Genomic DNA, 24,324 nt, shown 5'->3' with positions numbered 1-24,324 from the left:
AGCTGAGATGCTGGTGGATCTTAAGAATTTTACTGTCAAAAAATGACATGAGGGAATTACAAAAATCAGTTGAACACAAATATGAAGGTAGAGAGTCCGGAACTTGAATGATGTTCTTATAAAGTGAGAATATTGACTTGGTGGAGCCTTCATTTGAACAGATTAAACCAGTGTAGTARRARGATTTGGCTTGAGTGATACAGTCCTTATAATGTAATATGTGATTTTTGTAAATGTCTTTATGAACAACTAGTCCAGTTTTCCGGTGGAGAACTGTGCTTTCAGTAACAGATTCTTAAACAGTCCAAGACTGTATCATGTCTTTTATATGCAGATAATTCCAAACGAATGTCTTTCACTTGCAAGTAATGCCAAAATAATAATAATAATAATAATAATAATAATAATAATAATAATAATAATAATGACTTTCCTTTAACCTCTTACACGAGAAGATCTGATCAATGCCATGCCATATTTCCAAAAATTGTGCAATAAATAGGCAACTGTGAAAAACTAATCTCTTGACAGACATGCCACATGATTAGTCACAATCTACTGTTTTTGTTTGTTTGTTTTGTAAATTAACATTATATTTAAAAAACACGGCCCAGTTAGAGCAGTCACCTTCTTCCCGATGGAAGTTCGGACCTTATAGAAAGTAAAGAAAAGAAAAAAAACTGTCCATCTCTGATTCATCAATTTATTCACTGATGGTGAATAAAATAAAACTGAAAGGAGGTTGGGGTTCTGCTCCACTCTGCTAATGATCCATCCGAGACAAAAACAATGCATCCTCCTGATATGATATTGTGAAACTTCTACCAAGATCTACCTACTTCAATGGCAACTTAGACCATTTCACAAACAACTCAAATGGCACGCTCCAAATTTGCAGAGACAAGTCGGGTCCAAACTCACCACCGAGCTAAAGGTGTTTTAAGCTAGGCTGGTGAAGAATATAGCTTCTGTCAGGTACCATCTGTCATGCCGCCCACAGCTGAGCTAGAGTTCATAAGCAGTTAGACATGATTCATTTGCTCTTTATTAATTCAAGATAAGGTTTGATGGGACTCAACTAAGCACTTCAGCTGTAAACCACAACATATCCATGATTAATTTATCAACATTTAATAGCCCCTTTGCATTTCAAACTACAGCCTTTCCGTCGTAGGCTCTTATTACTTCACCATTCCTTCTAGATCTAAAAAGCTCCCTCAGCAGCAATAAAATAGGTTCTAACACAGCACTTTCTGTTTTGATCAAAGTTCGTGTATTTCTTTGAAAAGGAGGAAGCCTCAGTGAGCTTCAAATCCAATGCTGCAGCTTTCGCAAGTTGTGAAGACGTTACAAGTGCCTCGCACGGGCTAAATGGTGTGCAAGACAAGGAACATCTGTATTTTAATGGCAAGCAGGAATAAAATGTGAAGCATGTGACAGTAGAGCAGTAGAGAGAGCTGCAGAGATGACAGAGGAAAAGGTTCAAGCATATGTTCAAGTATACACTCAGTACAGCTGGGCGTATAACCAAGGGAGAGGATCCACTTCAGACCCTAAAACAGCTCTTCATTCCTCTCCTGTCGATACGTCTCACCTGATCAATCACTCTGATGTGGTCAAATGCCTCACACTCAACTTCTGGGTCAAATGGAGAGATACATCATATGTACTCAACTCAAGTCCAAAGCACATTCCGACAAATACACACCTACATACCTAAAAATCGATAGCAGGCATTTGGTTGTATTGACAATGCCAAGCAAAGTTAAGTATATAGACTTCTTGTAGGCGCCGCCTGTTGAGCTTTGGGCAAGGTAAATATGAAAAAAAGCACTGGGGTCATAGAGGTCAGATTTGTTTGAATATCATAACGATTCAGCTCCCCCTCTCTCCTTCTTGCCTCTAAACATCTGGAAGATGTTTTTAAAAATGGCTTCCTAGGACTAGCTTCTACAGAAAACCTCCAATCTTCTTGAAATCAGGAGTCTGATGAGCTCTATAATATACACAAAACTTTTAGAAGTTAAAACAAATCTAGCCATCATACAGAATCTTGAGTTTTTGCAAGAATAAAAAGGCTCTTTGAGATATTTCAACCAGAGTAATAATGTGACATTTGAAATTCAGGGCACGTTTAAAAGGCTCTTATTGTGAAAAGTTTGTTGTGTGCGCGCACCATTTGTCACCCGACGAGGAAATCATTGTGCCTGCTGGCCGCGGTTTGCTCAACATTTCAAAGGCTGCATTAGCTGAGTCATCCCCCGGCTGGCTGCTAAGGAGCGCACCCCAGTCTCAGCTCATCTGAAGAAGAAACACGTCTGACAAGATATAAATGTTGGACTGACCAAGGGCATTTTTGTTATTCTTCTTGGCAAACCCTGAAAACCCGGTAACAAGATAAACAAGCCAGAAAGTTTTGAAGATCAACATTTTTACTGTTCCATCTTGCAGCTTTTACACCCAGCACAATAAAATGTCTTTGAATTGTTTGCATTATTCATTAACGTTCGCTGGAATCATTACGCTATCTGACCAATATTAGATACTTTCACACATTTAACAGGAAATATTTCTCATGTTTTCTTTTTTACAATGCAGGTTTTACTATGGATTTATTACACAAATTCTGAAACAATACGAAGCTAAAGATGGTTTCTGATTCAGAGTGTGGAAAATGTCGCCACCTTTTCTGCTTACACTGCTTAGCACTGAAAATGGAGGAGTGTAAGCACCTCGGGGTCAACTACCCAAAGCACCAGGAAGTGAATCAGAGAAGAGCAGAGAGCGCAGGCAGAATGGAGTCGAGAGAGTATCAGGAAGGTTTACAAGCGGTGATGAGCGGCTTAGAAGCAGTGGCACTGATAAACGGACGGGGGGCGCCGAGCTGAACATGTGAACATTTTCATTGGCGGCGACGAAAACGGACAGAATCAGAAATGAGCACATAAGAGTTAAAGTCATGGAGGCCAGACGGTGGTGTTTAACGCGTTCAGAGGATATATGGGACAAAGGATGCTGAATATGAGCCTCCCAGGGAGGCAGAGAGGGTGATAGGAGACACTAAGAGAGGCAGATGACTTGCTGTGGCGACCTGCGGAGGATGCAGCCGGAAGAATAAAAAAAGGATTTGTACGTGTACGCATCTTTTTAAACGTTTTTTTTTGTAGTGCTAAGCAGGTCTAAACATGAAGGTTTGTACACTTTTCAAAATAGTGAAATTCAAGCATTTTTCAAGGCAAGTCTTCAACCTTTCATAGAACAGATAAAAACAATATAAATGACAATTCAATATACTGCTATACCATTTATTACTGTAATTAATAAAGTATTGCGCTAGTATTCTACATTCGACAGCATGGTCAAGGTAAACTAAAGTGTAACAATTTTATATTATTTTTGAAATGTCTCATTAAAACTTAACTTTTTCGTTTTCAGGTGTATAAGGTAACAAAAAAATCTCCCAATTTCAATAACTTTAAATGCATAAAATATAAGCAAATATTTATTCCAACTACACAGATCAACAAGTCATTGAGACATTAGGAATAATATTTTTTTAAAGAGTTCTAGCAAAGTTTTTTTTTTTTTGGCATTTAGCAAATAGAAATAATTTTGAATATAGTAAATGAGCTACAAGAAAAGAGTAGTCTGACTTTTTTTCAAAGTGAAAAACACGTGTGTGAATCTTTTTATTGGGGGTTTCAACTATAAATTACGTTGTCCAAATTTGGGCTTTAAAATCAAACGTTCGATTGAACTTTATTACAAAAACCTGCAGTTTGAAGAAGTTTACATAGAAATCAAGCACTTTCCAAACCTTGAGATCCTTAAAGATGCTTGAATTTCAGTTCAGTGTTTTTCAGCATCCACATGAATGTAAAAAAAAAAAAAAAGAGGAACAATAAATGAAAACATAGTTGCCTTAATTGTACCATGCAGTGAAATACCGCATTATTTCTTTCTCCCCTCCTCCCCCTCTTAAACTTTTCTCCGATGAAGGAAATGACTGGGGGAAAAAAAGTGAGTCTCACATTCTGACATGAAGCTCCAAAGTTTTTGTCATCTCATCTGCATAAAACTGAAAACTGAGAACTACACGCTGCATCATATTGCTGTTTCGTCTTGGGAGGGGAAGATGTCATCGTCAGGGAATAATTCCTAAACCCTAAAATCTCCCGCAGAGCCAGAAAGAGGAGGGGGTAGAAAAAAGAAGAAAACCGCGATAACGGCGGGCCCTGTGTGTGATCGCACCTGATACGTGTCCCACAGTCTGATCGTGCACCGCAGCGGCAGCTCCCTCATCAGGAGGTTGTTCATCCAGCGGAAGGCGAACTGCAGGTACTCCACCTCGTACTGCTGCATGTGGCGGTGCACAGACTCTGGCAGAAATTAGAACAAAACAACAACAAAAAAACATGATATAAAAACCTCAAAAACAGCAACAAAAGAGAACGGATGCAAAACGCTTTCATGGCGAGGGGGTTGGGGGTGGGGGGACCTCAAAGTGAAACTGTGGTGTGAGATCGTCTTTCTGAACTCCCTCTTCTCTATTACAAAACTGCTGTCATCGGTGTCACGCGTGCGACTGTTTCCTCATAATTGAAATGTAATTACAGAGCCATCCAAATTGTCTGGGAACGGCCTCGCAGCCGGCGCGGGATGAGAAATGGAAGCGGAATTGTATTGTTAACCAACACTCCAGAGAAATTGCATGTCGCTCCGATGGAGACTGAAGTGCATATAAATTAGGTCAATGGCGTCCAGAGGTGAAGGCTGAATGACGGCTTACATGTAACGTATAGAGAGCATGTTAATTACTTCTTTGACATCGGCGCCCTCGGCAGAAGCTGATAAAAATTGTGTTGCGCCGACTTCTGACCCGTCGCGGAAAGTCAAGAGTGTCGGAAACCAAAGATCGGGACCCTGTCACTTAAAGAAAAAAAAAAAAAAAAGAAAAAAAGAAAAGAGGATGGGGGGTGAAAACTCCAGAGTGAATATTAATGAGGCATCCCTCTTTTTCTCACATTCTGGTTCAACATTTGATCTCTGTGGAAAAAATGGTGAATATTTCTCTGCAGAAAAAGAATTCATTAAAAAAGGAGTTAACTTATAATGCTGAGTATTTACAGAGAAATGTTCCACTTTTGTCACATTATTACCTCAAATATCAATGCTTTTTTATGACTTTAATAAGACACACAAACAATAAAATAAAACATACAAATCAGTGCATAATTGTGAACGGGCAGGAATAGTTTGATGCAGCTGCAAATCTGTTGAGTCACATCTCTGCCTGATTCACGTCTTACCACAGATTCTCAACTAGATTTGTGTCTGGACTTTGACTAGGCCACTCTAAACTAAGGGCATGCATCTCCAATCCTCAAATCATGTGGTTCGACATATTTACATCTATTTAATTGTTTTTTTCCCCCCCAGGATTGATCTGTATTTAGCTCCTTCAGTCTTTCCCCTCAACTCAGCTTCTCTTTCCATTGTAAAAAAAATGTAATGTAATGTAAATGTGGCGGTGTTGTGACGTAAAATTAAAGGGCATTTATTACATTTGCAAGAAACTATAGAATGGCAATTCCCAACGAATGGCACCTTAAGCCACTTTACAAGGCAGAAAGTTCCATTTTATAGTCAATTATAAAGAGTTTTAAATCCAGTTAATCTCCTGAATTATAATTAAGGTTGAACTGATAAATCCACTAGATCACATCTCTATGCATGTGGTTAACAATAGTCACCCAACTGTTGCCAACTTAAGCCACTTTTCAGGCAGGAAAAAAAAAGGTCAAAATGGGAATCAGCAGGTCATTCTTTTCAAAAGATTGCAGTTTTTCCATCTGATCACCAATCAGGGCATTCCCACTGGCAATACAATTAGGTAATTTCAATGTTTTCTGAATTCACTGCAAGGTGAAATTGTACAAAGATCTTATTATAGGTAAACACAGTTTTTGAACATTTTATGGTTGCTGAAATTATTGTGGAGCAGAAGAAAACAAAAATGTCTCCAAGACACCAACATGACTAAAGAAACCACAGATCTCCTTTTCACCACACTACAGCCCGGATTGCTCTTCTCCGCCCGATCCACCGAACGCACAGAGAGAGGACCACATGTTGCATGGCGCGGATTCAATACGGACCCGGTGAGGGGCTCAAGCTTCAGTCTCAGTGTCACGACGTGCTGGCAGAACGCTCACGGAGAAGAATGGATGAGTGGCGAACACGTCGCCCGTGTGCGGCGGCGAGACGCCGAGAGTGACTGCCTTTGTTCTCCGACTCCGTTCTTGATAAATGTTTGTTTGATGCCGTCTCTACATAACAAAAGATTAAAAATACCACCCAGTATTCTGTGACTCCTCGTTTCATAGTCATCAAGCCCATGACACTCATTCTTCCTCACACACACACACGCATACACACAACTCATAATAGAGCTGTAATTATGGAGCTGTCAGGGAATCTATAAGAAAAGCCAGTTAAGGGAGGAACTATCGCATCCTCTTCTCTCACACTCGCTTGTTCTTAATCAGAGCTGACTGACAGCACACACACACACTGCTTCAATAACCCTTTTATTGGTAAAACATTACGCGGATACTTCTAACCAGGGCCACATGCGTTATTATTACCGTCGAACACACACCTGAACAACACCTATCTGCTCTCGAAGACACAGGCAGGGACGCGGGGTAAACACAAAGCTATTATTTCACACTCCTCTCCGCAGTTTAATTATCACATGCTGCTGCAAAAGCATAAACAAGGAAAGCTCATTAACGGCGCATGCATCACGGTGACAGATCTGAGCTAGCTGCCAAGCAGAGGCGAAAGGGAGCGGAACTACTTTAGACAATGTTAAATTACACTAATGAACTTGCTCCTCCTAATATTAGCGACTTCTGCAAACAGCGAGGGGGGGAAGGGAAGAGGGCGTGGCAGCGGCGGCGACAGAGGGCAGGGTTATTCGTTATAACGCGGCAGAGAGGGAGAAATATTGAACGTTATTAAATAAAAAATAATAAAATTAAATAAAAAAAAGGGAAAGGTTGAAGGCGTGTGAGGGGAAAGTTGTAGAAGTTGAACCTTATTACTCATTGGGCTGCTGGAACAGTGCTGAGCATGCTGAGTGGGGTTGTTATCAGGGCTGAGGATGACACGTCTCACAGCCTGATTGACTGATGAGTCTGGTCCTCCAGCCTGGTGTTGGGTATAGTGTTGGCTCTCCTCGTTCTCAGCCTCCCTCAGCCCCCCCGCCGCACCCCCTCGGTGAGACTGCAGCCCTGGGCTGGTTGGACAGCAGGAGGTCAGAGGTTCTGCAGTGAGCAGCTCTCAGGTTTCTGCTGATGAGGCCAATTCTGCCCGACTTGACACTCTCCTTGGTAAAACATGTAGTTACAGTTACTTTTTTTTTTCCCCCTCTTTCTCCTTTCATCTTTTTCTCTGCCCCATCATCCGGCACCCCTAGTATGTTGACATTTTATCTCACTGCAACTTTCGTCTGGTGTGCTTTTTTTATTTTTAGCTACATTAAATACAAAAACCAGGTGACACGTCCTTCTTCCACCAATTGCTTACAATACCCAGGCCTGTCACAATAACAAAGTTTGTTGGATGACGAATTGTTCCGGAAATTATCGCGATAAACAATAATATTGTCGTTTATCACGATAATTTCTGGATGAATTTATCGTGATCAATAAACTTTAAATTCTAATGAACATTTGACACTGGAAATGGAAGACATTTTACATATCCGAGATAATTAAATAAAACTACAGTAACAACAAATAAAATTAATTATGAAAGCTCTAAATAAAATGGTTGTTCAAGAAAAGGTCTAGTTGGGAGCAAAGCACCAGACTGAATACTTTGTTCCCATCCAGTTTTTTGTAGGAAATGGAAATTGTTAAGCTAGTTAATGACAGCTAGTCTCGACCATCATCGCAGCTGCAGTTTGCAAACATATAAAGAAAAATCATATTTATCATCATGACCATGACATGTTGGAGAACTGGTTTGTTTTCTCAGGGTCAGTACTTAACTCTTTTGAATCTCATCTAAAGAACAGAAATTTCTTTGCGTCAATAGGTAACTTCTCATCGGATCGGATACAAGTCACACATGGACATTAATCGGATGGTTTATTTGTTGGGAAACATTTCTTATGACAATTTTGATTTATTGTTATAATAAATTTGTTTTTTTATGTTAAATAATAAAAAAAACTGACAATATGATCAATATGTTTTGTTTTTTTGGGTTGTGTTTTTTTTTTTTTTCCCCCATGTCTGAACCAGAATCAAACATGGAGAAGCAGCATTCAGTTTCTATGCACCACAAATCTGGAACAAAGTTCCAGAAAACTGCAAAGATGCTGAAACACTGAGGTTGAGGCTGAAACACCCACCTGTTTAGAGTCGTCTTTGACTGGAACACTGATCAATATATTTGCTTCATGATCAAAGCGTAATGTTTATTGCTAGTCAAATTGGTCACTATATCATGTTTTATGGTGTAGAGCACTTTGAATCTTTTTGGTGGGGAAATGTGCTTTACATATAAACTTGACCTAGATTAGAACTCAACCAACAGTTTTGTGACCGGTTGCCGCTGAAAGATTAAATTGAACCGGTAAGATGATGCGTGGCAAAAATGTTTCAAAACGTTTGCAAACTGGATCTAACCCAAGTAAATACTCATCTAATTAAGAAGTGACTGACATGTTTGGTTGACACGTTTGACGCTGATAAGAAGTTACCAGGTTTTATGACAAACGTATAAAAAGCCACAGTTGTTAACCAAAGCTTTCAGGGTAGACAAAGTAAACTTGCAACCTCTACACTGAGCTGTTTCATTTCCATGGCAGCCCTGTGTAATATTTGGACATAAACTGGACGAGTAAGAATATTTGTTTCAAAACCTCTGGTATTCCGACAAGGCACCTACATGAAAAAGCACAGTTGGGGCCTTCGTTTTCCATTACATATATCTTGAAAATAACTCCCTTCATGGCATTTTGCAGTGACGGGCGCTGAAAAAAAGGCTCAAAAACTAAAAGTTTTGTCTGAAACCAAACAAAACACGCAGCAAGTCAAGTTAAAGAACTTGGAAAAAGCTCCGGACTGAAAAGACTACCGATAAGAAGTCTTTAAATCTCTTGAAATACATCAGAGAACACGTACAACTCAGTGTGGTGAGCAAAGGGTGATCTCTGAAGACTGTGTGGGAAGAAAAGGAAAAATTGTGTAACTGACCTCGGGTCAGGTTACAAGCCACTGAAGCAGACCTCAGTGTGAAGCTTTGAAAAGCAGGGGCCTGATTTCAAAAGAAAACCTTCTGCTGAAGCTACAAATAGAATATACACAGATTAAAAGTCAGGTACACAACCCACAAGGCCATTACTATCATCTACTAATGCTACAGAAAGGGTAATTATCCCTTTCAAACTCATACATGTATTTAAGGGTTCCTTCACTACAGTCTCACAGCAGACCCAGGATCAGCGAGTGTGCCGCAGATGCACGCTTTCATTAGCATAGATAGATTCACCTTGGGGCAATTTGCATGTAGATGAACTTGTACTAATGCACTAGCATGCTGCAAATGCAGAGATAAAAGAGATAAAGAGATCAGAGGAATGTTACGTGCCGACAAAGTGGTTGTTGTCTTTTGAGGCGGTACATTCGCCGGCGTCAAGCAAGGCTAATGGGAGTTAGAGTTATTAGCGCAAGACGATAATTACACAGAGGGGGAGTCTGACGGACGTGCGTGGAGACACACACACACACACATTTCAAATGTAAGATTTAAAGAGAAGAGGAAGGAATGATCAGACGTAGTGGTGCAACGACACCTCAAAAAGCTACGGGTTCAAAGAAAAGAAGTTAAGTTGAGTTTGGCTACCAGGCGTTGACCTTTTCCAGTATCCTTGGCAATTAAAGTTTCATACAATTAGTATTTCAACAATGCTAACTAGCGTTAGCAGTGTAAAGGGTAAAGAGAATGGCTCTTTTCCCTGAACTTCAGAACACTGCGAGAGGCGTTCTTTGTTTTTTACCAGTTGACTTGCTTATAATGGGCTGCTCATGTCAACAGCTATTGTTCCTACACATTTTAAATTATATTCATTTTCTCTGCAAATAAATACAAGGGGTGAAATAGTGTTGTATTTAATGGCGCAGAAGAGGTTTTTTGTTTCTGCCAAAGCAACTGAAATCTTTTACTTTCTTCTTTTATGTTTCTATATTACAAATAGTCCTAAAATGTTAATGCGCACACCACTTGGAGTAAAAGACTACATAGGTACTTTATATTTAAGAATTTTATATTTTATGAAAAATAACTATGTTTTTCTGCAAGAATATGTTGCACTTTGTGAATAATCGTTTTTACTTAATGCAGAGATGATTCTACTTTTTTTGTGAATTTTACTCATAAAAACAGGTTTCTCTAAATTAATATAAAAGTGCACTAGGAATAAAATGGCTTTATTTTCTAAAGTAATAAAAAAAACTGTTCTATGTGCCACATATTTTCCTGTCATTCAAAAAAAAGGAAACATTTCTGGAAGAGGCATATGGAAAACACAGAGCTGAGGGAACGCCAAACATTACTTTTACAAACATTACAACGCTGACTGAAAACTGCTAAAACAGTAGGAATAATTGTTTTCAATAAAAGCATTTAGAGTATGTTGGAGACTTTTTAATGTTTGTATGAAAAAAAATCCTGATATTTTTTCTTAAGGGTATAAGAATGTGAGACTTTCATTCCAGTTAACTATCTTGCTCGCTAGCTATTTATTGGCCTATTTATTGGCACATTTTTGACATCCATGAAGGACGACGTTGTTCAAAATCTAGTAACATTAAGGTAATAAAAACGGAAAACACCTGAAGTTGCTCATTTCTGTCAGCTTTATCTCCTCTGTAATTGACCTATAAACGTCCTACAGTTTTATCTATTAAATATCACCAGCCAGAGCGGTAAATTAACACATCTCAAAGATAAATCAATTTGTTACTCATGGGTCAGCAAGACTGAGAAAAAAAACTCTTCAGTATGGGAGAATTCAATTGTCAGAACTGCAGAGAAAACGCGAAAAAACCAAAATAAAGAAAATATAGTTAATTTGGGATTTGTATTAGGCGTAAGAAACGTACGGCTCCGGCAAATCATCCTCCCACTGTTAGAAGACAGAACCCCACATTTTATCGAAAAAAAACCCCAACAACAGCCTGGATAACCCCGCATCTGATAAGTGCTGATAGGTAATTTTGGAGCAGATGAGAGGCTATTGTTCCCAGAACAGATGCTATGTCGACAGCGGGGCGAAAAACAATCCTGTAACACAAGATAAGAGGTATCTGTGATCTCATTAGAGCTGGTAATGTCAAGCTAGCGGGGTATAAAATGTCTCTGCCGCAGCTATGATGACAGGGCACTTATGGAGGAGATACAGTAAATGTGTTGTCATTTTTTTTATGTTGATCTCTGCAAAGATGGAAGGACGACCATCAACTAAACAATGGGACTGGTTTTGTGTTAATAGCATGTGGAGAACTTGCCGTTTGGTCACATTAAGGTCAAAGGTTTAAAAATAAAATCAGACTTCTTAATTCCAGCTTTGATTTTAATTGATTTGTAACCGATTCTGGTTTTGTATTCTAAAAAGAAAGTTAAAAATATTCTCGAAAAGTGGCATTTATTTCAATCATTCCTTCTGCGAGTTGTACGGCCAAGCAAAGACAAGTTTTGCTCAGTTATGAGAATGTTGTCATGATCTGAGCAGAATACGATCTAATTTTAATCTTAAAATTACAAGAAAAAAGTTGTTCAAGTTAGAAAAAAGCTTAAACAGCGCTATTAATCTGATGAGAACAGTTCAGTATGTTTCCACAAAATGGTGATTTGCACGATCAGTTCTTTATCTGTAAAACTTATACGAAATACAGCCTCACAATATAATCAATATTCCTCATTTTATTTCTTTTTATGTTTTATGTCAGAGTTCACGTAAAATTGCAACTTCATCTGACGAATATCATGGTACGATTTTATTCTCGTATTTACGAAAAGAATAACTAAGCTTGGTCCTAATATTCTGTTGTAGAGTCGACCTGAAAAAGCTTGTCAAACAAGATGGCGGCTGTGGGTGTGCCGACATCACGCTGACCTCAAAATGTTTACCGGTGCCAAATAAAATTATAATAATAAAAATTACTAGATTTTCCATAAAGTCTTAAAGAACTGATTAATCAGTCTGCTGCGTTTCCTACATTGCCTTTGGAGGAGTGAAAGTCTTGCATCTTAAAATTTCCTAAAGCGTATATAGTGAAAAATTAAATCAGAGCACTGTAATTCTGCCTATGATGAATAAGTAGACAAATTATGATGTTGTTATAATACTACAAAGAAAATATTCAACTGCTTCTAACTGACTGATATTTACTAGAAGTTAAATACATTCTGGCATTTAAATCAACAGAATTACTCATTGTGTTCATGTTTGCTCATCAAGGGAACAACTGGGGAGTTAAAAAATATATTATGTTATATTCAACTGGAAAAAATTGTCAGAGAAGAAATATGCAACAATAAAAAAAGCAGTAAAGCTCACAAGCTCCCTGACTGACTAGAGGAAAACCTGCTCTGTTCTTGACGTCGACTCTGACTGATCTGGTCATCCTGCTCCTGCAGGAAGGGGGGAGAGTCTTGAAAAAGAAACTGTACCAACCTTTACCAACATTCACGCACCATTTAAACGCAGCGGGTGAGTCGTGCTCGCCCTCTGGCTGACGGAGCGAGCGACGGCAGAGCGGGACGCCGCCGCAAGTTTGCCAAGAACGTGAGCGCTCGGCAGAAGCTCGCTGTGATAAGAGCGTGTTTCGCACAATGCATCCTGTACGCCCATGCATGCCTCATGAGTGTTAGGTTGACTAAGTTAGAAAGGGAAGCTTTTCTTTCCCCTCTGGGAGTAAAAAATGATAAGATGGAGAGGAAAAGGGCAGCTTTGGTAATTAACACATAATTTTAACCATGTGTGGGGAAACGTCATTAAACTGGGGATGAGTCCACTCAGTTTGCATATATTATCTTCCCAAGCCCCCAGCCGCCCTCGTGTTTCCCCCTGCACTGTATTCACAAGCATGCACGCTTTTCCACGCAGCTGAGAAGAATGCTAAGCAGCCGGACACCATATTAGAGGCATGTAATTAAAAATAGCTTAAAGTTATACAAAGTTCAAGCAAAAAAAAAAAAAAAAAAACAAGAACTCTCGTTTACATGCACAATAGATTTAAAACACACACACAGCCTTAGTAAACCACAATATTTTTTTGATGAAACGAGTAAGATCCATTTTTTGGAAATATTCTTACACTCATATGTGAAAAAAAGAAGTCAACATAACTGAATAGCTGTGCATTAACTCAGTTTCAGCATTCTGTCTGCTTGGCTTCACAACAAGCAATAATTATAGTGACTCTGCTCAAGCTGAAATAAACCTCTGCTACTGAGGTATAATTTTCCTGTGTTTGTTCTTGACAGTTGCTTATTTGAGCCGTATTTAGGAGACGGGTTAGAAAAGATCGAAATGATCCCGCACATAGGTATCAGTCAGGAGAGGGAGGGAAAACTGTGGGAGAATGTGTCATGGTTCTTTGAAACTTAAAACAGGCTAAGGTGTATTTTGGGCCCAGATACAATGATATGCACCACCAAAGGAACAACATATCAAATATGTAGGTTTCTAATGGATGGCAAGGGGATTGGAGACCGTTCCAAAAGCAGGAAGCGGACTACACCACAGGGCATTCTGGGTAAATACAACCAAGAAATTGCTTGTGGTCTTTTCCCCTAAAGACAATAAAGAAACCCCACAGCCACTAAAACTCTGACACCAATCCATTTTTGTTCACATTTCATAAAGATGGGAAGTTGCGCTCAGTGTCCTCTTCAGAAATCTTCATGTTGCGTCCCTCCTGTTGTTCTTGGTGCAGCGCCAGCACAGGCAAGGGAGTGAACAGGTTTCTCAAAGTTTGGGTTCATCTTGACACAATGTAGTTTGAAAATGTAACAAATGTTGCAATTTTACTCCCCAATGGAACAGAGTTTGCTCGGATACCCAAAAGCAGTTTGTGATTGTCTCTGAATGACTTCAGCATTAGAGATAAAGTTAAATTTAAGGAATACGCAGCAAGATTTAGCTGATCTCGAGCCATGAGTTTGAGGGCATTTATATCTTCTCTGTAAAACACAGAAAAGAGGCGGGTGATAAAGCACCGAGGCAAAAGAGAGGCATAAAGCAGCGAGTGGAAATCAAGTCAAAATGAAAGCATTGTTAGCAAAAAGAACTTTATGGACGGGCAGAGAGAGGGAGGGAGGGATGGATGGATGGATGAAAGGAAGCAAAGCAGATGACTCACCATCAATCCTGCTGACCAGCTCCTCAAGGGCCTTGACTTTCCTCTGAATGCCTGGCTGAGCAAATGTATAGTTGTCCTGAAGAGAAGACAGAAATCAGACAGAGTCAATGTGGACCCGGGCGCCGTCTGGAGCAGAGATATAACTTCAGATATCAGACTTGTTTTATGTTCTTAGTGTTTAAGCCTAATGCAAACTCTCCTGAACGGCCTCCATCTTCAATAAAAAAAAAACGATAATCGAAAAGTAGGTGGAAAACAAATAAAATAAACAAATGACAGCTTTTCTGATATTATGAAATCACATGTTTGAAATTTTGTCCAACCCCGCTGTAAAAAAAACCAAAAACCTGCTGTTAGGAAAAAAGCGAATATGATTCGTTTTCAGAGTGATGTTCTGCAGCCACTTGGCCCGAGGCGGCGCACAACAAAAACAAGTGCAAAATTTCACAATTTTCACTTTAACAATACGTCCTCGCCAGAGTTCAGAGGCTATTACAGATATCAGGCGTGTTTTAAGGAGGCAATTTCGTCCGAGGCGTCTTCTGGAACGGCAAATAAAGAAAAAAAGGCCAGCTATAAACGAAACTGGCACGGCAACAGGAAAGAAAACAACAAAACAAAACAACAACAAAAACAATCAATCTGGCCTTCGATGATTATAAAGCTATAAGAAAGCAGGAGAAATTGTGTTTTTGTTTTGAGCAGCGGGAAGGCTCATTCCTGATCCACTTAGGTCCCATCCAGCAGTCGGCCCCGAGGACCTACTTATGTCCAAAGAGAACTTGCACGATTTATGATGGTAGTTTAGATTTTGCTGCTTGTCACAAAAAAAGGGAGAAAAAAGATACACACTCTTAAATGTCTAAACTCTATTTTGAGACTTCTCTTTCTTTTAAGAAGAAAAAAATATATATATGGGGATAATAAGCCAGATCATAATCACAGGAGTCCGCAGAGTCAGACGGTTGAGCTTGCAGAATACAATCCGTGCGGGATCAGCGCGTAGGCATTTAAGTGTGTGAGTGTGCGCCCGGACACACGGACGCGGCGAGGATTACGTTTCCTTGAGGGGTCATTTCGGCGTGGCTGGAGAACAGCTGATGAGGCAAACGACCCCACAGATGGAGAACGGAGAGAGAGGTGGAGAGGGGAGACGAGGAGTAGGAGGAGGAAGACCATTTCAGCAGGAATCATTTACCAAAAACAAAAAAAAAGAAAAAAAAACTGCATCTCTAGCTGTTTTTCAGCCCTACAAGATGCTAACAGATACTACATATCAGGTTGTGTTGTGGTTATACAGATAAGAACCTCGTTAGACAACGTCCGCTTGCCTAATAAAGCAGGTATCAGAATCAGGAAGTAACGAGGGTGATTTCAGTGATGATGGCATTAACAAAATGTTGCTTTGTTTAAGGAGAAAATATTTAAATAGGTTGCAATCAATCTAAACAACTCCATCCGGCAAGATGGAGTTGTTAAGTTCACATTTAAAAGAATGTAAATTTAATGTCAACAGTTCCTGATTTAGAGCAAAGTTGTTGCAATTGGAAACTGGAGCAACTGGAGTAAAAACAGGCTACAGCAGCAGGCAGCCCAACTAATTAAGCAGCTAATGTCAGCCCTATAACACGTTTCATGATAATAATAATATAAAAAGTACAAAAATGCAGACTAAATACTAAATTGAGGGACCTTTTTTTGCTATAATCTATGCATCAAGACCAATATATTTGAAGTATTAAGTGTGTTGATTTTTTTTTCTTTTTTTGTACATACGACAGTCCAGAGTTAGAATTTTTTTTTGTGCGATCAATAATTTTTATTTTAGTTGTTCTTTTACATTCACAAAAATATGTACAATACAACATAACTAGCATAGGTGGAATAAGACACGGAAACAGAGAAAATTATGCCCAAAGTTGGAATATTTATAGTCATATGTTTCTGGTACAACCATAAATCTGACGCACAAACATCCACAAACAGCAATTGATGAAAAAGCTACTATTATTGGTTCCTTTTTGCTTCAAAATATGATTTTAGCCACAGAATTTAATCTTTTAACCCCTTAAGTGTTAGGACAACTACAGTGTTCTCATGTATCTGTTGACTTACATGCAAGTGTTTTGAGGGTGACAGGAAAGGAGTATAAAAAAAAGTAACTAAATCGCAGGTTGTTTTTTGTTGTTTGTTTTTTTAATGTCGTTACCACATTCAGAGAAAGTCAGTTAAATAAATGAAAGCATTTCTTTTAACATCTGCCATCTGGTTTGTTTCTGAGGTCTCTTCTTACGTGTGTGATGTGGGCTGAAAGTATTCCTCAGGAGCGCAGGTATTCATGTCTTGCTCGTCTTGAACCTTAGAAAGGCGAGTAGCCATGACAACAGCAACTTCAGCTCTCACATTTACAATTAACCTGGAGCTACTTTAATTTATCTTTTTCCTCAAAATTTTCACTAAACAATTGTCTCACTCCGTATGTACCTATTAGCTTGATTTCTTGATTCGCCGTCCCCCCCTCATCGTCTTTCCATAATCCCACCTGAAAGTGATTAACTTTCACTATTCCTCGCTTTCCACTATCTGAAATACCTTTTAACTTCACTTTGTTTCTTGTTCATTTACGTTTGTTCGCCAGCCTCCATATTCTGCCCCTGAGCCTCCTCGCCTTTCTTTTTTTCCTAACACTCCACAGTAATGCAGTTAGGAGCTAAGCAAGTGAGAGGGCCAGTACAAGTAATTACATTTGCATTATTGAAGCTGCTGCCTTTAATCAACTGCCTTTCTCTGCCTCTTACCACCTTCCTCTTCCTGCAGGCTTTTTCTCCCACCGCCTCTTAAACCGGGCCTGATACGCCTCCTTCGTGCATCAGTGCAATAATACGGGATAGCACGGAGGCAGAATAGGGCTTTGACATTGAGCCGTCTCTAAACAAGTGAATAAGGGACGCCTAACGAGTACTTGGCTTTTAAAAAGTGCCTAAGCTCCTAAATCGTCAAAACTAAACTCTTTTGTTAATTTGGAGACATTTGGCACTAATCTATTCTTATGTTCCCAAAACGTTCCACTGCTATTGTTGCCTTCAAGGGACAGTTCAGATTCTTGAAATAGGCTTGTGTGAATTTATCATCAAGTTGTGTTACTTGTGTTAGAAAGATGTCATATTGCAGTGAGATTTATGGGAAAGTGAAGAAGAAAAAACAGATGAGTGTGCTTAAAGGTAACTTTATTCAAGTCAAACTGAAACGTTTTGTATCTACGGGACACAAAGGGCACCAGTAGATATTAAACATCTGGACTTTCACAAGAGAGAGCATTCTTAATTTTGTTATTTTCTCAGTGTTCACATTACTACAAGAAATTTTACTTCCTTAAAGGTCCAACATATTAGGGCGTACTTCACTGCACTTGATGCAGACGTAAATCAGACTCTTAAGCACAAAGGTCAATGTTTACGACCGCATACGCAGCGCCGCACATTAAACAGCTTGGCAGGAAACAATATTCACATCGAGCTATTTAGTATGCGACATCGTGAGGAAGAAATTTGGAGACAACTTTTTTTACAAGTGTAAGGATGAGGCAATGTGTCAAGGCAAGTGTCATTCATACACAAAAACGTGTATGAATGACCATGAAATGCCAACCTTTTGTGGACAATACGTGCAGTATGCTTCAGCTTCAGGCCAACAGCTTTAGGACTTCACCTTATCAACTCATCTTCAGTCTAGAGCAGTGGTTCTTAACCTGGGTTCGATCGAACCCCAGGGGTTCGATCGAACCCCAGGGGTTCGGTGAGTCGGTCTCAGGGGTTCGGCGGAGCCTCTGCKTKGACGCGCCCCGCTTTGCCATCACTTGCTGCAGAGGATCACGTTACATTGCTTAGCTAATCAGTGCTGCGGAGGAGCACTGATTGAAGGAGTTGCATTCAGCATGGATTTGAACTTGTGTCTTTAATTACTTCAGCAAAACTCAGTTTTTACCAAATTCTATAGTCTAAATCTGCTCCTTAGTTGCATATTTTCGGGGTTGCTACTGCCTCTAGTGGCGTGGGGGTGGTAACACAGCAAATAATTACTTTACTAAATCAGAACATCGCAAAGTATTCTGTGTGTCGGCGGGGGTAGGGGGTGTAGGAATGAGAAGGGTTCGGTGAATGCGCTTATGAAACTGGGGGGTTTGGTACCTCAAAAAAGGTTACGAACCACTGGTCTAGAGGGATTGTTTTCCTACAACTTCAAGACCTGGAAGAGCATGGGAATGTACAACCTTCAATGTCTCGGATGACAGCAAAATCCCTCCAGTGGCTATTCGTATATATTTTACATCTTTAAGTAGAAACCAAAACCGTTCCTCTTAAATCTGTGCCAAATCAAGCTCCTTTCTCAAAAATTGGTTTGAGAAATCTGAATATATTTCACATCTTTTAAGGCCTGAAGTTGAAATGATTAAACTTTAACCTAGCAGAAATCTGAAGCTTATTCGTTTTCCTCCTTATTTCTCCAGCTTTGCCATCTTTAAACTGACTGATCGTCATTCACAATTTTTACCAAGTAGAAACAGCCTGCTGCTGGCACAAACTTTAAGTGGTTTTAAATTCGACTCCTCATTTACCCAGACAAAAACCTTAAATAGTGACATTAAATTCGATTCTTTCAAGCTGAGAGGGTAAAACAAATGTTTCTCTACTTGCACCAGGCATCCTGATGGCCCTTGTGTCAGGCCCATCTGTGCCTCCCTCCCCACGGTGAGAGAGACGATGTGGTTCAGCCCATTCTCGCCCCACAGCACCACTCTCCCCTACTTCCCTACAGATGGATTTGTGTCTTCCTTCCTATTTAGAAAAGAGACTGATGAAAATCTCAAGTTCAGCTTGGGCTGTCGGGGTTGTCACAACTCAACATAAAAATCTTCAGGAAGGAATAGTGGTGCATTGTCAACAGGGTCAAGCTCCGTTGGTACACGTGGGAAGCAAAGGCTAGGCTTGACTGGTCTGACCCAACAGACAAGCTACTAAAGCTCAAATTGCTGAAGGAGATTATGTGGGTTCTGACAGAAAGTTGTTGCTTCAGCACCAGAAATGGACTGCAAAGCAAAAGAAGAAGGTTGACGGTCCTGAACTGTGGAACCGGACACTGTGCTGACAATCCATAGGAGGAAGTACTTTTGGCAACAATTTGTTGTAAAACCACGGGTTCTGCTACCCATGTAAAAGTTAACTTTGAAAAGTACCACCTACTTAAGCGTAGAACCTCTCATGGGGACTGTCTTACCTAACAGTTGCGACCTTATTTTGCCACAAAGCAAAAACGGTTCAAGAATACTTTTAAAGGATCACCCAAAATGTTTGAGATGCTCCAAATTGACCAGACCTCAATCCAACAGAGCATCTGTGGGATATAACAGACAAAGACGTCAGATCAGAAGAGTCACTACTGAGCAAACATGCAGGGCTGAGAGGATCTGCTGCTAGCAACTTGGGGCCAGATACCATTGCAAACCTTCAGACGTCTAGTGGAGACTATGACTCAACGGGTCAGAGCAGTTTTGGCATTAAATGTAAGACTAGCACGCTATTAGCAAGCGGTCATAATGTCAATTCTTCTTTGCGTCTCAACAGAGTCCAATGAACACACTGATCTGTTTATCCCTGCCATATTTCCTTTTTCCTTGTAGCCCTCTCTGTTTTCAAGTTCAACTTAAAGAATCCTCACACCAAAATTTGATTGATGCATTTTCTCTTGCCTATGTAGCCGACTACTGCCCACTGATATCTTGCTGCAATGAGAATAAAATACCTTTTTCCTTGTCATATTTTTACCATTCACCATTACTTTGCAATTTCCTTTTTCCTCAGATTTCCTCCAGATTTTACTCCATGCCTACCTGTCTGTTACTCTTTCTTGCTTTCTCCTTTTTTGTCATGTTTTTTCATTTGCCTCCACTTTTACTCCCCATCTTCTTGTTCTCACTTCCTCTCCTTGTCAACTCCAACAAGTCCGATCTTTGATCAGCTGAGGCAACACAAGGAAATCGACACCAGCTCGTTTATTATTCATACATTTTCCCCCTCTTCTCCCGCCATCTGTCCGTCAATTCACAAAAAGCGTAAGTGAAACTGCTTTGTGGACACGCGTCACATAAACAAGAACGCCTGTGTCTCTTTCAGAACAAGGTGTCAACAGCTTCCCGTTCTCTCCTCCTTTGTTCGTTCCCTTTTCTCATCCTCTCTTCTCTCCCAGTCAGCTGAATCAATAGCTGCTCTTCACCTCCAAGTCTATTCTATTAGGGACAACAATGGCTCCACATTGGACTGAGATTGCCTCCTTTTGTGGCACCGGATGTCTATCAGCAAGTTGGACAGAACCAACACAACAGAGCCGGAGGAGGGAAGTATACGTGTTTGAGAGAGGAAAAAATGTGATAAGTCAAGGGAAGAACGGAAAAAGAAAGAGATGACAGGTCAAGATAAAGACCAGACAATAATGGACACGGCCAACTGAAGGACAGGGCAATCATCTGTCATTCACTACTACTGTAGGTGCTGGAGAGCAGAACAAGGCAGCAGAGTGATAACATGAGCAGGTTTGAATGCATAGACAAAGATGAAGTTAATTACACATGCAGAGATGTAGCGCATGCTAAACATTTTGACCTTAGTAAAATCTTTATTTCTTCTCTGGTATTATAATAGACATGAAACAGATTCTTTCCTCAGTCACTCCAAAGTAAAGTCCAGAAATGGCTACTTTAAAACTCACCTAAATTTGTCAATATCCAAACTGCGGGAAATTATGCAAAAATTTAAAAATAGCTTGAATTACCCCAGCAACTGATGGAAGCAGTTTTAGCTGCTTTGGTCAGCTAAAACAAACGGTAACAATGCCAAAAACACAAAACACTTTTTCTTTAAAAACAATAGAAATGTCAATTTTACACAAGTAAGGTTGTGTACTCCAAAATACATCAATCAATGGCTAATTTTAATGGTAATATCAGCCAGAAAAAATACATCACAGTAGTTTATTATTTGCAGATGTTTCTGTGCAACATAATGCCACATTATTTATGGAAAACCTGTTGTGGGATTTGTAGGGAATATTTAAAATATTCAAAAGAAAACTCAGCTTGGGAAGCTAAGAATACCTAGGTACTGAACTACTTCATATGCTATTGGCTTGCGTTTGCAGAGCAGCCAATCCAAGAGCGCCATAGTTTTTCCTTAACATTGATTGGCTGTGCTAAGACTGTAGATATTAGTGCCTGCAGTAGCGCTAAGACGGTTTCCACTGTGTATATTAATGCACATTAAGGTGTATCTGGTGTTAGAACAAATAAAATAGTAAGTTATAACCATTTTTAGAGGTGTATGTAATTATCTGAAGAGGCTAGAACAAACTGAAATGGACTTTCCTGTAGCTAGTTTAAGTTTTTTTTATTTTTATTATTGACGTCTTCATTGGCAGACCAACAAGATTACTCATTGGTCTGAAGTCAAAGCAGTAAAAAAAGAATACTGCTTTGAGTGTTACTTTGGATGCTCAGCTTACACAAAACTGAAGTGCCAACAGCAAGCAGACAGGGTTAAGCATTAGCTTAGCAATTTAAGCTAGCCATGCAACCTTGGAGATTGAAATACATCTGTATTACTTGGCTTGAAGGTGCTTAATTGTCCTTGATAAAGATATAAAACCATTACAACGTAAAGGTTACAATGCTAACGTATCACCAGCAACCACATAGGGTTAGCGTTAGCTTAGTAATTTAAGCTAGCCATACCACCTTGGAGATTGTTATATTTGTGCGTTTCTTGACTTGATCCTGCTCAATACTGCTAGGCAAAAATAAAACCATGACCAGTTTTAAAGGTGACAATGGTACAACTTTCAACTGTTAATGAAACAAAATTAAAAGTGCTAGAGATTCCTCGGTTTTCAAAGAACACTTTCAGTACACAGATGGACATCTTCTGTTATCCAACTATTACAGCTATGCTTTTCAATTATCAGAAAGTAGTACTAGCTAAGGCAGCCCAATATAAAGTGCATGACCAAGAAAATTTGCTCAGCCTAGCAGGACAAACTAGGACTCTCTAATTATGCAAACTGTGCTTCTAATATATTGGATATTTAAAAAAGAAATCAGGTCACTGCTTCACTGCTGAGAATAGACAGTAACTTGGTACCTTAACCGAATCAAAATGCATGACCTGTCGCCTACGTCCTTTGCATTATTAAAGCAGGAGAAGCCTGAGCAAGACTTTTTAAACATAAGAGGGAACCTAGCGGGTTTTTTTTTTTGTTTGTTTTTTTTTAGCCTCACTTGATTCTCATCACATCCTTCAAGCAGCTGTTGCCACTTCCATCTCGGATGACCTCTAGTTTAGCAGGTGAGCAAACATGTTGCGGATTGTGAAAGATGAAGGGGGTGAAGAAGGTAAAACTGTGAGCCAAATTTTTATCAGAAGAAAATCTAAGGGGTCCAATTAAATATTTGCTCGTCATTCAACCTACAAAGGTAAAGAAGACAAACGTACACAAACAGAGGCAAACGCACACATCAGACGGCTGATCGGCTGGTTTGTCTGTCTGTGTAGGTTAGTGTTTGGGAGGGGTGGATGAGTGACAGACCAAAGTGATGCTGTGGGACCCTTGGGAAAACAAGAACAAGACGTGGCGTCTGGTTTGGTCCGGCTACCGTCTGCTAGATGTTGTCCCTCAGACCCCTGTTTCACTCCAGGGAAGCCCCGTCTCTAACCGCCACCCCAGGAACAGATGGTCGCCTTGACAATGAGTGAGCATACTCCGAGTGGCTTGCGGTCCGAAACGAAAGTGATAAATGTTGTGCTAAGCATAATGTCAGATTTTTGTATTTTGCATGCATTGAATGCATTTAGCATGACTACAGACTGTCAATCAAAGTTAACTGAAGCAAGTAAGTGAGAGATGGGAGATCAGGGTCCTATCATGCATGGACTTTAGAACATTTCTGGAAAGGAAGGAAAAACTTGATCATCAATTTTTTTCCTTAAACTCTATGGTTTTTCTTGAGGCAAATCTTAAAAAGAAAAAAGAAAAAAATTGCAATTTAATTTAGGTAGAACAGACCCAATGGTGCCAATCAAATGTTTCATTTCATATGAAGGAATTTTTAGGACGACTTTAAATCGTGTTTCTTTCATCTGGAGGATATTGATGAAGTAACATCTATTTTCATAATCAGGAGAAGAAGAGAGATCAGGTGAGGGACTTGCTTAAGAATGATATCTTGTTCAGCTATATATATGTCTACTTGTCTGCATCTAAAGTCTCCATGGTAACCGGCTTCACCAGAGAGCAATGGATGGTATTACTTTCCACAACTTCTACAGGTTTTAATGTCGATGTTCACCACAGAATCAGGATGTTTGCAGCTGTATTTAATTCATGATGTAGTCTTTGGTTGCAGATCAACTCAAACAGCCAAAATTATTCAGAACCCGGGAAAACTACGATTAAAAGTTCTCTTCAACATGTTTCTTCCAACTGGACGTAATTTTAACCCATTTGAGACAGGATTTGCTAATTACCGAAAATTAAGGAGAATCGGGGTGGATTCATTGGTGCATCCCTAATTTCCATGTGTTCATAAAGTTCCAGTTAAAGTGTGTACATAAATTCAATTTAGAATCTGTGGCAGGGCTTGAATTTGAAAAAGCTGTAAGAGGTAACAGGATGATAAAGAGGCTCAATTTCCCTGTAGCACGAGTAGTTGCTGTGGATGTCATTCTCAAGGTTATCGGTTAAAAAAAAAAAAACACACACAAAAAGAACAAGTGCCTGCATAAAGCAATTGCTAATTTCTCTCTTCTCTCTAATAAACTTTTATATGTTATTCTAC

At 39.6% G+C, this 24,324-nt stretch overlaps 1 protein-coding gene across 2 annotated transcripts in view; it reads right to left on the bottom strand.

Moving 5' to 3' along the window:
* The window catches only part of tbc1d22a (TBC1 domain family, member 22a), a 130,094-nt gene that overhangs the window by 37,912 nt on the left and 67,858 nt on the right, over positions 1-24,324 (bottom strand). For both annotated transcript variants that reach the window (XM_008401153.2, XM_008401152.2), the window contains exons 11-12: positions 14,445-14,520; positions 4,252-4,379 (exon numbers count right to left, since the gene is read on the bottom strand). In XM_008401153.2, the coding sequence (XP_008399375.1) occupies positions 4,252-4,379; positions 14,445-14,520 (204 nt within the window). The remainder of the gene's footprint in view (positions 1-4,251; positions 4,380-14,444; positions 14,521-24,324) is intronic.

The sequence above is a fragment of the Poecilia reticulata genome, linkage group LG23, assembly GCF_000633615.1.
Source record: "Poecilia reticulata strain Guanapo linkage group LG23, Guppy_female_1.0+MT, whole genome shotgun sequence".
NCBI lineage: Eukaryota > Metazoa > Chordata > Actinopteri > Cyprinodontiformes > Poeciliidae > Poecilia > Poecilia reticulata.
Note: the sequence above shows the minus strand (reverse complement) of the source record. Positions and strands in the feature narration are given on the sequence as shown.